Source organism: Pristis pectinata, chromosome 28 (assembly GCF_009764475.1).
Source record: "Pristis pectinata isolate sPriPec2 chromosome 28, sPriPec2.1.pri, whole genome shotgun sequence".
In the NCBI taxonomy this organism is placed as follows: Eukaryota; Metazoa; Chordata; class Chondrichthyes; order Rhinopristiformes; family Pristidae; genus Pristis; species Pristis pectinata.
The window spans coordinates 24,748,426-24,764,376 of NC_067432.1; the positions used below are offsets into that span (position 1 = coordinate 24,748,426).

The 15,951-nt window shown below is 43.9% G+C and overlaps 1 protein-coding gene across 1 annotated transcript in view; it reads right to left on the bottom strand.

Moving 5' to 3' along the window:
- The window catches only part of chsy1 (chondroitin sulfate synthase 1), a 45,736-nt gene extending 33,949 nt beyond the window's left edge, over positions 1-11,787 (bottom strand). Inside the window, exon 1 of the mRNA XM_052040307.1 lies at positions 10,785-11,787. Within this exon, the coding sequence (XP_051896267.1) occupies positions 10,785-11,558 (774 nt within the window). The 5' untranslated portion in view covers positions 11,559-11,787. The remainder of the gene's footprint in view (positions 1-10,784) is intronic.
- Between the last annotated feature and the right edge of the window lie 4,164 nt (positions 11,788-15,951).

The window sequence follows — 15,951 nt, forward strand, 5'->3', positions numbered from 1 at the left end:
ACTGGATTCAAAAATTCTCCTGATCCTCAAGTGTACCGTTCCCTGCAACTCAACTTTCTTTCAATTTAATACTCTTCTTGAGCTTCCAGTTACCCACAGTGGCATTTTTAAATTCTCAATGGAATGTATGTATCCAGTCTTTTCTAGGAAGCTGTCTAAAGCAGTTTGTTACCTCACTCTTAAGACTATAGTTGCCAATTTATTTTGCCAAGAGCATAGATGCCCTCATTATTTCATTACCTTGGTTACAAACCCATTTCTCATGGTATTATGTGCAACAGCACAGCTCTGCTGGTAGGCCCACAAGTATTTGCTATTCCCTATTTCTCATCTCCACACAAATTAATTGTATGCCCTGATAGAGAAGATCCCTTCTTACTACCATCTTAAAATGTTACCCTATCACCAGAACTATCCACTTCTCATGGTATTCTGGAGCAAAAAACAAATTGCGTAAGGAACTCAGCAGGGTAGGCAGCATCTGTATATATACGGGGTTAGTTGACGATTTAGGTCGAGACCCTACATCAGGACTGATGCAGGGTCTCGAGCCAAAATGTTGATTATCCCTTTACCTCCACAGAAGCAGCCTAATCCACTGAGTTCCTCCAGCAGTTGGTTTCTTGCTCTAGATCCCAGCATCTGCAGTCTTTCTCTCTCCTGCAGACCCACCCAGTTTTTCCTAGTCACCCCAGCCCCCATCACTGTTTCTTTCCCGTGCTCCACCCACTCCATCTGCCCATCACCCACACACTCCTCCCACTGGCTCCCCTCCCCCCCACTATTCCCATCTGCCCACTCCTCCCACTGGATCTCCTCCCCAACTATTCTCATCTGCCCTCCCCAACTCCCTCCCTTGATTCCATGCTCCACCTTCCTCTCTTATCAGATTCCATCATCTTCAGCCTTTTGTCACTTCCACCCATCACCTCCCAGCTTCGGCTGCCATTTCCACTCTCCCTTCCCCCATCTGGCCATCATCCCCCTCACCTGGTTCCACACATCACCTGCTAGTTCTTGCTCCACCCCTTCCCTCCGCCTTTTTATAATGGCCAACTCCCCTCTTTCAGTCCAGATGAAGGGCCTCAATCTGAAATGTCGACTGCCCATTTCTCTCCATAGATGCTGCCTGATCCACTGAGTTCCTCCAGCATCGTGTTGGATTATCTGAATGGTGATAGATTGGGAAAGGAGACGTAATAAAACTGGGGTGTCCTTATACAGCAGTTGCTGAAGACAAGCATTCAATGCAGTTAAGACAAAACAGTGTGTCGGCCTTCATAGCAAGAGGATTTGAGAACAGGAACAAGCGTGTCTTGCTGCAGCTATAAAAGACAACAGACATTTACTAGACAGAATGCTGGGATGGCAAGACTGATGTACAAGGAAAGACAAGGTCAATTTGGCCTATATTCACTGGTGTTTGGAAGAATAAAAGGAGACTTCACAAACCTATGAAGTCCTAATAGGACCAGATAGACTAGATGCAGGGAGGATGTTCCCAATGCTAACAGGACCTGTGGAATTCTTTACCACAGAAGGTAGTAGAAGCCAAGTTATTAAATACAAGAGTCATTGGGAGAAGGCAGGAACAGGGCACATAATGAGCCATGATCATGTTGAAAGGTGAAGCAGAACCTACTCTTGTTTCTCACTAATCACCCCAGCCCTGAAAACTTTGATGACACATTGTCATAAGCTGTCTCAATGTCAACGACAGTCATTCCACTCCTTGGTCAATGGTTGGATCAAGGTTGGGGACCATCTTGGAGCCTCCTCCTCCTATTAGCTGATTAAATTTCCATGACAGAAGTGTTATAGGACTGCAGAGCTTGTTCCAATTTGTTGGCAACAAGATCACTTGGCTCTATTGTATGCTGTTTAGCACACAGGTAGTCCCGTGTTGCAGTTTCACCAGTTGGGACTTCATTATCAAATACACCTGGTGCTGCTCCTGACAAGCTCTTCATGCCTTGAAGAACCATGGCTTATCCCCCAGCCTGACTGTAACAGTAGTGTGTTGGATAAGTCAGGCCACAAAGGTGGAGATTGTGATGCACGTTTCTGCAGTTGATGGCCCACAATATCTCATGGATACTTAGTTGAACTGCCAGATGTGCAGGGTCCATCCCATTGAACACAACTGTACTGCCACACAATTCAAGAAGGGCACTCTCAGTGCTGAGACAGGACTTAGTCTCCGCAAGGACTGTGTACTGGTCACTTCTACCAGTGCTGTCTTGGGTGAATACATCTGCCACAGGTAGATAGAGACGTTCAATTAGGTTTATATTTCATGCTCACTACCTGCTCACTAGCATCTATTGCGTTTAACTCTTGGCCAGTTTGGTCAGAGGTGATGCTTACGGAAGCAGCATGGAATGCATTCACCACAGAAGAGCATCAGTTTATCAGCTGAGAGAGGGCAGGTGGTGGTAATCAGGAGGTTCCCTTGCCCGTTCTTGACCTGATATGACACTTCAAGGAGGTCTGGAGTCAAATGCAGAGGACTCATAGGGCTACTCCCTCTTATCTTTACATCATGACATCATAACCTCTGGCATCTCCTGCCAATGGTTCAGAACACAGAGGAATTGTGATGGAGAAATTCAGAATATTGTCCAAGGTACAACCATGACAGCTTCGGTGTGGCAAGTCTGCAGGATAGTTCTCCCAATTTGGGCACTAACATCCAGATATTTGAAAAGTTGATTTGTACAGTCAACTGGCCTGGAAACAACTTTGACATTTCCAAATTCTATGCCTAGGTCAATGCCAGTTTTATTCTTTGCTTGAATGTAGCAGTAAATGTACAAATGAGTGGCTTGCTGGGGCATTCAAGAGTCAGTCACGAGGTGGATCTGATGTCACATGTAGGCCAGCCCAGATAAGGATAGCAGGTTTCCTCCAATGAAGGATATTTGTGAACCAAGTTGGTTTATGATTACTTTGTCCAATTTTGGTCTCATTACTTGAGGGTATACTGGCACTGGAGGCAGTTCTGAAAGTTTACAAGATTGATTCTGGAATGACAGGGCTGTCTTACGAAAGAAAATCGTGCAGGTTGGGCCTAAATCTCTTTGGAGTTCAGAAGAGATGATCTTATTTAAAAACATAAGATGGAGGAGGTTTGACATGATAGAGGTCCTCACAGGAGAGGAAGGTGGGAAGGGGATTTGCAGTGGAGCGCATAGTTCAAGGGGCTGCCCATTTAAGATAGACAAGGAAGCATTTCTCAGGGAAGTGAGGCTTTAGAGTTCTCCATCCCAGAGAGCTATAGAGATCTAATGAGAATTGAGTACATTGACAATCAGAGTTTATAGCCTAGCTCTTTTCATGCATGCTAAGATCAGATCAATCCAAATCTTATTAATGCAGAGGAGGCACTAGGGGAGCTGTGGCCACTGTCCCATTTCTTATAAACAACTGTCATCAGTGACTGGAGCCCACAAATCCACTGTTTCTGCCCCAAAGTTAGTCCTCTCATGCAAAATTAAGTGACTGCTTAAACCTTCATCCATGAGACAGGGGCAGTGACACAACAAATTTGATCACACTGTAAAGACAAGAACAGTTCAGGCCTTATCCTGGGAAGTCAAACTTCTCCAAAACCCTGCTGCCTGAGGAAAGTGCAATCTCATTCTGTGCCCATGTCCATCACTATTGTCAATCATTCTTCACTAATGCAGACAACACAAAAGCCACCTGCAGCTGCAACATTGGTTTTGCTGTGCTTCCTTACATCAAGTTTGAATTCTTTTACTGATGTGGATCCCACTGGCAATGCCAGCATTAACTGTGCAGCCCTAATTGCACGGAGACCATAGAGAGTCAGAAGTACATGGATCTTCACATCAGACAATTACACTTCAGTATGCAAACCACTACGCACAAGGCTGTATCTAAAATAAATCCACATTACATTTGATTGTAGCAACTGCATTCCATTCTGTGCAACCCATTTTTGCCAAAGAAATAAAAGTCAGGCTATTGATTCCCTTACACTAATTATTGATCAACATTAAGATATCTATCTACATTTGGTTATTGTCAGCAGTCTCTTCACACTAGATCCTAAAGCTTGCCACAAAATATTTTCCCTATAAACATTTAATTAAAACTTTAGCTAAAGAGGGATCAGCTATTATTCAAGTTTGCTATTGCATCAGATTTAGGAAGTGGATTTAAATTATGTAAACACTTTCAAAGAATATCTAATATTCTTAATGCCAGTGACAGAAGTCTTCCATCTACAATAAAACAATTACAACTGGTAGAAGACAGCGCAGCACGTTTGATGCTGTTGGTTCTAGGTCTGGATATGACAGGCTAAGGTTCAGATGACCGGAATCTGCACTCTCAGAATGTTTTATTAAAAATGATATTGAAGTTATCCACTTCAGAGGAAATAGTGGTATACAGATACTTTGAAACCAAAAGATTTCTACTATCGCATTTGATGGTGACTGGGGTGGGGATGGAAGTGGTTTAAGTTTATTACCAAGTCAGCTGCAAAGTGATAACTTAAATTTAGTACAGAACTTTAAATTACTTAAAATGGTAGCACAATGCATATCAATATGCCCTGCATATTCACATTTACAGATGGAAATAAAATCCACAGGTCTGTGCACAATTCCCATTACAATTGATATTCTGCTGTTTTTAAAATATGAGCCAACCAGAACTTAATATGCACAAAAGCAAGAATGTGGCTGGAAAAGTAGGCCAAGAGGTAGCCACAGATTCCCAAACAAGGATTTACCAGGCAAGAGCACATAAATAAACTAAACCATCTGCAGAAAATGGTTCCAGAGATGGATTAGATGGTTTGACAAAGCTTCGATTCTGCAGCTGGAGGGAGAACCACAACTGGGATCGTGGTTTTAGGAGGTCTCAATATTCAGTCCACTCTCAGCCATTTGGTGTATGTACCATTACCAGGCTAAACCAGGAGCCGAAACACCAGACTTTCATTTCACAAGTGTTACTGATTACCAGTCAGAAATTCTGTCACAGTTTTACTTGAGGTTTATGCATTCCAGAAGCTAAGAGAAGCACCAATTGGTTTCTCAGAACTAAATGAAGCCAGGCCAGAAGACAACGTTTCTGGAATTGAGCAGTGGGCTCCCTTACCAGTCAGGCAAGCAATGAGTAGCCTGAGGACTTGTTTAATGGATAAACCTCTGCTAAAAGCCTGTCTTCTACTAGAAGGAAATTGATATGCAGCATCACATCTCAAACACCACAATCATTCCAGGATTGGATTTAAACTTTCCATCTTTGGAGAATCAGTAGCAAACGTCAAACATATTGAAAGAACGACTAACTGGGACACCACCCAAATTTATGATTACCTTAAATACAAACTGTTTGTCATTTTCAGCATTTTATAGCATGAAAATAAACTTCTGACCATAAGTTCATTACTGAGAAAAAGGCATACTCGGTGATAATCAGATTATGCCCTTTTGAACTAGATTATGCAGTTTTGAACAGACTCAAATGATCAAAGATTCCGTTCTAGATTGGAGCCATGCCAACTTTCCAGGCAAGTCTTCTTAGCTACTCAAGTGGCCCATTGACCTTCGTGCAACCACAGTGACTTAAAAATTATTCAAAAAACCACAAACAACTGCAAACTCTGCAGTGACATTTGTGTGGTAAATGTAGTTCAATGGAGTTGGGGGCGGGGGGGGGGGGAGGGAGAAGGGAAGGAAAGAGGGGACGTGGTCATAGTACTGGGGACAAATAATTGATTGCCAAACTACAATGAATTTGGAAATGTTTGAAACAGCAAATTCAGAGGTGGGGATTTGAGGGGATCCTGAACTGTAATCTGGAGGTTTTATGATGTTATAGAGTATAAAGTATTGCTAGATATTAACAATTATCATCTACAGGAACTAATTAGAGGTCACCACCTCAGTCATACTGTTATGATGATTAGCAAATGAGAGATACCGGAGATTTCCTGCATAAAACAGACTGCTGCAGATCTGGATTAAGAAATTCCACCCACCATTTCCTCTGCACCCAACCTGGTTTAATGCCTTAATAAAGAAACACAAGATCAAAAAACAAACATGCAACAACCCCAAAAAGCAATGAGCCAAAAAATAGACCTGGTTCAAGATTTGATTATACAAAACAGATGCATTCTAACATGTACACAAAGCATTTGCATTTGAACTCTGCAGAACCAGCTATCCCATCTTCTGAATACTATTCTAAGTCAGAAGATAATCAGACTACCTCTGGAATACAGCTCCTATTTCAATAATGCTTCTCTTGTCCAAGTGCAATTCCATCACAGTGGAATAGGAATTTTTTTTTTAAATGTTGAAAATATTCAAATCTTCAACTTGAACATTAACAGTTTCCCTTTCCCAAGATGCTGCCTGACCTGCTGAGTGTTCACAGCATCTGCAGTTTGTCTTTATAGTTTCAATTATTAAACAGGAATCATGTCACCAAATCTCACTCTACATATCTATGGTAAAAGTCAGTATGATGCAGAATATCAAGTAATCATCGCTTACTTGATAAGAAAACCTCAGGAATTCCAAAGCTCAGTGGAACCTTGTGAAGTGAAAACTCAGCTATTGAAAAACTCTTTGTAGCATCTTACTTTACAGGTCAATTCAAGTTTTTGTTTTAAATTTCAATAAAAGGGCACCTCTCACTAGTGTTATCCAGCACCACTAACCAACTACATTGCAGCGTTATCCAGTATCCGGAAATTGGCTGGTCTGCACTGAAAATCATTCAAGTCACTCACAAACCTACAACTTTAGTTTTTCTACAAATTTGTGCAAACTATCCTTTGCCTTTAATGCAAATTTAAAAGTCGGCTTTTACACAGCTGTTTAAAGCTCAAGGGGCAGAGAGACTGGAATCACCAAGATATGTTGGCTGCTCTTCATAAAAATGACCAGTTCCATCTGTGCAAGGTCAGGATTATCTTGAATATAAAGCACTTTATTGCCGAGAGAAACTTTGCAATAAGATTCTAAAAATCCAGTCTGTTGCAGGAGACCAACTAAGCCCACATGCAAAAAGGGATTCCACATCATTTACCATTTGCCTGCCCATTCTACAGTTCTCTTCTCTGCTTCTAACTGCAGGGCATCAGAGAGTGCATAGGTAAGAGCTTCTCTCTGCCCCAATACAAGGATCCCTTTAACTTAAATATTAAGAATATGGCTTGAACCATCCTTCTCTCATTACGTTTCCCAAAAGCCTGCAGTTGTATTATCACATTCCCCTTATTGAATGTAAGCCAGTCGGAGGTTGGTTTCAAACTGGATCTTTTGAGACCCTAAACAGGATATTCACATTGCAAGTTGAAGGACATCTATTGACATTAGTTAGGTGACATTGTTGAATATGTACAGTAGTTGGCCGGGGACAAAATAAAGGATTAGAAGCCTGACTTTGATACAATTTAAGCTTACCCCAGCCCAATGCTCCTCTCCTATCACAGATTTGAAATCAAAGGTCTAGGGTATCTGGTGCTCCCATGTTGCTCCACCCCATCCCTTTGCAAGAGAGAAAAGAAAAATCAGCACAGCTCACAAACACCAAACTGCAGTAGCAGTCCTGGTAAACCTTGATGTGCAGCAAGGATGGGAAGGAGAAATGGACTGCAAAGGTGATTAGAGTTCCTGAGAAGTTTGGTCTAACACCCAAAAACAATTATTAAATGGTATTTGCAATTCATTTACCAAATCTTTCCTCCCATATGAAGGAATGAGTATATCGAGATAGATTTGGGGAAAATACAAAATAAGAAAACTGGAAATGGGCCTGTGTCTAATGATATAGAAAAGAGCAGGCATACTTGGGTAAAGATTGGATAGACCAAACTGCCAGTCCAAACATTAGGGGTCCCCACAACCGTATCACAAATGGTTGTTCCATGACAAAACAGCTATAGAGCAAAGAAAGACAATGTCAAGTGTGCATCTACACAGAGGGAAAGGAATCATCACCCAATTAGCAACACACAGGGCAGAATTGGAGGCGAGAGATCCACAGAGGATATTTGGCAAGCTCATTCAGATGGTAGGAGAATGATAACACCAGGCCGAGCAGATTTAATCTGCATCTCAGTGGTCAATTTCACATCCATCATTACACTGCAACAAGTGTTTTTGTATCCATAGGAAAAACCTCCAAGCAGGTAATCTCTCAGTGTTCACCACCCAACAACAACATCTGCCCACGCTCTAGTGCCTTGTGACAACACCAACTGCAACCAGATTTTAGACTTAGCTTTTCAGTTAAGCTAAAGAAATAAATACACCATCTGCCAACTGCCCTTGGAGGCATCACATTTTGGAATGCCTGGGTAAAAATAAATAGCTGAAGTTTAGATTCAGCTGCAGACAAGACCAAGCAAGCTTTTAAACTTAAAGAAAAAATACTCAGAGGAGTTGACAGACTGCTCTTTGCCAATTATCCTACAAGAATGATTACTCTTCTCAATAAATCAGATCCACACGAGGAGATTCCAAATCTGGAATGAATCTTAATCACAACTGGTTTGATTTTGACTTGCTAATCGGGAAAGCTTTCAGAAGGTTACAGACAAACCAGGAGGTAGTGCTCACTCAGCTGGGAGCCAAATCCACCTTTTAATAAGATCATGCCAATTGATCTGATCGTAATCGCAACACCACATTTCCATCAACCTTTTACCAAGTATCTAACTCTTAAAAGATTCAGAAGAATCTGCTTCCACCACCCTGGAGGAAGTATGCCAAGGACTTTCAATGCTTAAGAACTGCATCTCATCTGTGTTAAACAGGCAATTTTTTTTTCTTTTTAAAAAAAAGTCATCCCAAGCTCTAAATTCTCCCACAAATGGAAAAATCTTCTCCATATCTATCTTGCCAAGACCTCGAGATCTTATGTTTCAAATACGTCTCCTCTCACTTTTCTAAACTTCGGCAGATACAAGACAAGCCTGCATAATCTTTCCTCCCAAGACCATCTGTCTGTGCCAGGTATTAATCTAGTAAACCTTCTCTGAACTGCTTCCAATGCATTAACGTCCTTCATTAAGGAAAGGAGACAAATATCGTATATACATGTTCTTACCAAGTCATAACCTCCCTATCCTTTTACTCAAATTCTCCAGCAATAAGACACATTGTTAGCTTACTTGCTGTACCCATGCACTTGGATACCCACATCTCATCTTTTGATAAGATGCTTTATTTTTGTTTCTGTTAAAACAGACAAATCACATTTCTCTATATTATGCCTCATTTGCCAGATCTGTGTGCACTCACAATCTACATCTTTTTGAGGCCTCCCTCCATCCTCTTCAACATCTCTCCCGCTGATATGTCATCAGGAAAATTGACCAACCATATAGTCAGTAGGCAGCATCCAAGACACTTATACAAATTGTAAATAACTAAAGCCACAATACTAATCCCAATGGCACACCACTTGTTACATTATGCCAAGAAAAAGAGCCATTCATGCCTATGTCAGTCAACCAGCTAGAAAGCCAGTCAATCATCTATCCAATCCAAAATACTACCTCTTGGATAGAACATTGCTAGCTTTTATTTCCCACAACGACCTTTGATACAATACGCTATAAAAAGTCTTCTAAAAATCTTAGGCATAATATATCACCTGTTTCTTCTTTATCCACAGCATATTAGTTCTTCAGGGAACTCCGAAAGGGAAGCATAGTTACATAATCATACTATACTCACACAAAATTCAATAACATTTATATATAAACATATTACACTTAAACTTGTGCTTTCCAAGATCCAGTGATACTCTGCAAACTAATCTGTAAAAAAATTTAATATCCACAAGCTGCAAAACAAGAGGTCGATTCACACTCATACACTAAACCTCAGATAGCCACATAACTGTTTCAAACAACACAAAATAATCCCTAGTTAGAAGTGTCCCCAGACAGGAATATGCTGCTGCTTGATGTTAATTCTGTCCTTTCAAGCATCTTTCAATGAGATCATGACTGATTTGTAATCCCTATCATGATCACTATGCCAAAACCTCTTTTGCCCCAATCCCTCATTCTTGGTCGGGTGATCTCACTAAAATTAGTTAGTGGCCGAGCATCAATTGCCATCTGCAGAAAAGTACCAAAAAACTTTAGCACCCTTCAGGTCTTAAAATCTTCAGAGTTTCTTTGCTATTTTTCGCCATTTGGCAACCACTCTGTTCTATCCTCGCCTAAGTTGGTGGCTTTTTGTTTTACCCTTCGAAATCCATGCCTTGTTGTGACCTTGCACCTTATGGCACTGCACTTTCTCTGTAGCTGTGACACTTTACTCTGTACTGTTATTGTTTTTACCTGTACTACATCAATGCACTCTGTACTAATTTAACGTAACTGCACTGTGTAATGAATTGACCTGTACGATCGGTACGCAAGACAAGTTTTTCACTGTACCTCAGTACAAGTGACAATAATAAACCAATACCAATAAGCTGCCCCACAGCTACACTGCAGCAGTTATGTTCAGTACATTGCAACACAGGCATAACTCCAAAGACAGTATTATATTGGCAGATCTGTAAGAGCAGCCAGCCTTTCTGCTCTCTTTAACTTCCTACAATTCTCATTGACTTTCTACACATCTCCTCCTCCTCTCACCTCACCATGCGCTACAGTTTGACCCGGCAGCACCACCTGCCTCTGCCATCCGGGCACAGAGTGTGGACGGTGCCCGGGGGGGGGGGGGGCGGCGGCGGCAGCAGCAGCTCCTTGCTGGGGTGGGTCTTACCTCGTAGGACCAGGCACACTGGACGCCGGCGAACCTGCGCACACAGCGGCCGAGCTCCAGGTCCTCGTGGGTGGTGTACATCTGCCGCAGGCACTGGCCGATGTGAGGCAGCACCCGGCGCAGCAGCTCCCGGCTCAGCACCACGCCCGGGCCGCCCATGCAGAAGTTCTCGCCGGGCTCCAGCGCCAGCTTGCCCATCTCCTCGGGGGCGCCGAGACCGGTCTGGCCCAGGTAGAGCGGCTGGCTGCTGTTGAGGCCCCGCAGGAAGCTCTCCAGCCTCTCGCCGCGGATGTAGGTGTCGTCGTCGGCCCGCACGAACCACTCGAAGTGCTGCAGGTGCCGCTCCGCCATGTACTTGAGCATCAGGAAGGACTTCTTCTGCGGCGGGTAGGTGTCGTCCACCCCGGGCAGGGCGACGAGCGGCAGCGGCAGGCTCAGGTCCGAGCCCTCGCTGGAGAAGAACTCCACCCGGCCGGGGATGTGCCGGGCCCAGGTCCGGTAGGCCGCCAGCGCCCGGCTCCTCAGGTACTTCTTGGCGCTCATCACCCCCACGTACATGAAGCGCGACGCCGAGGCTTCGGCCGACGACGGAGGAGGGGGCGGCGGTGGCGGCTGCTGGCCGGCTCCGGGCCCCCGGCGGCCGCACACGGCCCGGCCTCGCTGTCCCCGCTGCGCCGTGCCCGGGCGGGGGAGGACGAGCCAGGAGGCCAGCGCGAAGCCGAGCGCCAGGCCCAGTAACACGCTCAGCCAGGACCGCCGGCAGCGGGGCGCCATCCCCGCTCTCTCCGGACGGGGGGGAATCTTCCCTCTGTCGCCGGCCGGCCGCCCAGCTGCGCGCCACGTTCAGCGGAGCCGCTCCCAGGGGCAGACCGAGGCCCAGGCCCCGGACCGCGGCCGCTCCATCGCTCCCGCTCTGCGGGCTCCGAGCGCCGGCGGCCGCGCCTTTAACCCGGCCGGCAGCGCACCGCTGATTGGCTGCTGCTCCCGGACCACGCCCCCTTTAAAGGCGCCATGTCAGCGGTGGCCGGGGATTTAAATCCCGCCCAGCAGCCAGCCCGCCGGTTTAAACCACGGCGGGTTCCCTCCTCCCCGGGGGTTTGCAGCGCCGCCGGGGGATTAAACCTCCCAGCACGGTCCCTGGTGAATGCAACTGCAGCCCCAAACCCTGCACCTGTCCCAGGGATTTGCGGGAGCCCAGTCGGTAAAACCAAGAAGACACAAGGGACTGCAGTGGCTGGAATCTGGAGCAACAACATCATGACCTGGGGGGCATTTTCCACCATCTCATAGAATGTGCAACAGTACAGCACAGGAACAGGCCCTTCGGCCCACCATGTCTGTGCCGACCGTGATGCCAAATGAAACTCACCCCTTCTGCCTGCACATGATCCGTATCCCTCCATATTCGTGTGCCTAAGTTTCTTAAACGCCACTGTTGTGTCTGCTTCCACCACCGCCCCGGTAGCATGTTCTGAGCACTTACCACTCAATGTGAAAAAAACTTACCACACACCTCACTTGAACTTTTCTCCCTTTCACCTTAAAGCTATGCCCTCCAGCATTCGACATTTCTACCCTATCTAAGCCTCTGGTGATTTTATAAACTTCTATCAGGTCTCCCCTCGCGGTTCCCTTCATACCCACTGTTTGTTGTGTGTGCGCAGTGCTGCTGTGAATATCTGCTGTGAAGCACTTCCGGACATCTTGTTCAAAGAAGGGCTTGCATTAATACAGTAACTATCATCCTCAGTTATGACTACCTTAATGTGCTGAGGTATAATCACTTACTGTAAAGTAATATCAAACCTAGAAAAGATTTAAACTCCAGCATCACGCCGGGGAAGACAAACTCTAGCCCATGCCTGCCGAACAAATTCCCCTCTGGACTTGTATATCTTGCCCAGAGATTTAAAGCCCCAACATCTGCCTCTGTGCTGTCAACCTGAGCAATTTCCTTGGTGATTTAAGTCAGCTGCAACTGAACCAGCAATTTAATATCTGAGCATCCACATAAGGGATTTAAAACCCAAAAACTTCCCTGGTGGGTTTAAAATCAGGATCTCTTTCAGGATTTAAACCCAACAATTCCCTGGGGATTAAAACCATTGCATTTCCTCTAGGGATTTGAACTCCACCTGAGAGGATATACTTACCATAGAGAGAAATGCAGCAAAGGTTGATCACACTGATTTCTGGGATGGTGGGACTGCCCTATGAGGAAAGATAGTCGTCAACAAAGTGTGTATTCATTGGAGTTTAAGGATGGGATATGATTGAAAAAAAATCACAGAATCCTAAGAGAGTTTGACTCGTCGTAAAGAGCATATTTCCCCTGGCTTGGGTATCTGCAAAAAGGGGTCACCGTCTCAGGATATAGTGCAAGACATTTAGGACTGAAATGAGAAGAAACTTCTTCACTCAGAGGGCAAAAAACCCATGGAGTTCACTGCCACCTAGGGCTGTAGAGACCAACCAAGTCCCTGAATATATTCAGAGAGAGAGAGATAATTTTCCAGGCAAAAAGGTATCGAGGAGTACAAGAGAAAGTAGGAATATGGCATTTAGATAGCCATGATTGTATTGAACAACAGAACAGGTTTGAAGGGCCAAATGGTCTACACATGCTATTTTTCTATATCTCAGTGTGAGTGGGAGAGCTGAAGTCAATCTCATTGTGACAGAGAATGGGCTAGTGTAGGGACTTATTGTGAGTGGTTTCTCTGCCAGTGAGCAGGACTTGAGCTTGATTGCGACAGTGAGGGGCTGGAATTGGCTATCATCGAAACTGAATATATTAGAATTGGCCAGCAATGTATAACTTCAATAGTGCTTCTACCTGCAGTGTTCTCACAGGTAACAGGAAATCAACTTGTTCTCTCACACCCCACTTTTTGGTATAACAAAGGCCCCCAGATGACAGGCTGTTGACCTGAAACATTAACACTGTGTACGTGTGTCTCTCCCCTGACCTGCTGAGTATTTCTAACATTTCCTGTTTTTACCCCAAATATTCACGTAGGTGATTTTGCAGCTGAGCAATAGGGTTTATTGAATTTTCAAGAATCAGGAGCCCCAAATGGTAAAGTGGTAACCTCAGTGTGCAGAACACAAATAAGCAGGTTGGAAGGAGGAAGTTGGAAGTTCAATAACTTAAACTGTCATTTTAGTAACACAACCTACTTCAGACTGTAACTTTCATTCAGCTTCTTTGCTTCTGGCTTTACATAAAAGCGGGTTAAGGGTTAAAACTCTGTGGCTTCTTCAGGCTGCATATTGTCTATGTGGATTTTACTTTCACTGATAAGATCTCAGATCTGACCTTAGTGCAGCTAATTTATGATTTCTGAAATTAATCAGTGTTTAAAATCATTCATCAGCAGTGTTCAGGGACCCTTTTGTGCTTTAATATTTACTTCTATCTTGAATGACACAGCGATCTTGGTTCAACTTCAGGTAATTTGCTGAAACTTTTCTTTGTTGTGCCTGTGGCTCTGATTTTATTTTTTCTCTGAAGTTGGCAAACACTTTCTCCAATGAACACAATGCAAAGCAAAAATTGAGACATGAGACTGCAGATGCTGGAATCTGGAGCAACACGCAAGATGCTGGAGGAACTCAGCAGGTCAGGCAGCATCTATGCAGAGAAATGGACAGTCAACGTTTCATGTTCTTGACCCGAAACATTGACCGTCCATTTCCCTCCATCAATGCTGCCTGACACATCAAGTTGCTTCAGCATCTTGTACGTTGCATGCAATAATCAAGGCCTGTTTCAGTTAATAAGAACCCAAGAGTGAGGAGCAGGCTCCTTGAGTAAGCTTAATCATATAGTATGATCATGGCTGATCCAATCTTGGCCTCAACACTTTTCTCCTCTCTCCTCAAACAGCTTGCAGTGAATGTAACATGAGCAAAATAATATTTAAGTACATGTTTAGCAGAGATAGGAAACATGGCTTGAAGACAGAAAAATCACAATTAGTTTTGATTTTAATGAGGTCAGTGCTATTAGATTTCTTTTTTCTAGTTAAGTGTTAACAGTGAAGCAGATCAAAAATCCTGGGAAAATCTAGAACAGGGTAATTTAACACTACACCATTTCCTCTTGTTTTAAGCTGTTCAAGGCTCCCTGTGTAACAGCCAGACAAGTGCAGTGGTGCACATCCAAGAAAAATGTGTGTTATCATCTTATTATGGTGAATCTAATTTTGTCACTGAACATTGCATCAGCCAGTTTCACAATGACACTGTAATTCCATTTGACTGCTAGGTGTAAAACAACACAAAAAGTAAATCAACATCTCTCCTCTAGGGGTTTCCTTTTAATTTAATTATTTTGATCAAATGAAACAGTGGCAAAGGTTCATTCTCGATCTCTGGTGCTCCCTGTGACTGCATGGGTTTCCACTAACGTGGTCCGGTTTCCTCTCACATCTCAAGAACATGCTGGCTGGTAGTTTAATCAGCTACAGTAAATTGCCCTCAATGTTGGTTGCAGGAGAAATAGGTTGGGGTAGTTGATGGGAATGCAAGAGGAAAAATGGGATGGGTATTCGATGGTCAGTGTGGATGCTATGAGCCAAAGAGCTGTTTCCATGTGGCATGACTCATCAAAAGAAAGCTTACAAAGTGTGTATATTTTTTTAAGGTACAAATTTTGATCTAATGAAAATTTGAAGATGAACCCCTTAATTTTCATGTGAATAGCATAATTATTCCAAACATCCGCAGCTGTTGGCTAACTCAGGTGTTTTACAGTTGGTTGGTTGTAGTTAGAAGTTGACCAGTTGGCACAGCAAACATAAAAGTGAAAATAATAAAAAATATGCTACAGATGCTAGAAATCTAAAGTAAAAACAGAAAATCCTGGAAACACTCAGCAAGTTAGGCAGGAATCTGTGGAAAGTTAATCCAAGTGACCAAAGGACCTGTACGACTTATGCCCATCACTTTGCCACATATTCCGTTTGTCCTTTCCATCTCCCTAACCCCTCACCTTAGGCACGGTAGTGCAGTGGTTAACATAATGCTATTACAGTGCCAGCAACCCGGGTTCAATTCCAGCCGCTGTAAGGAGTTTGTACGTTTTCCCCGTGTCTGCATGGGTTTCCTCCGGGTGCTCTGGTTTCCTCCCACATTCCAAAGACGTACGGGTTAGCAAGTTGTG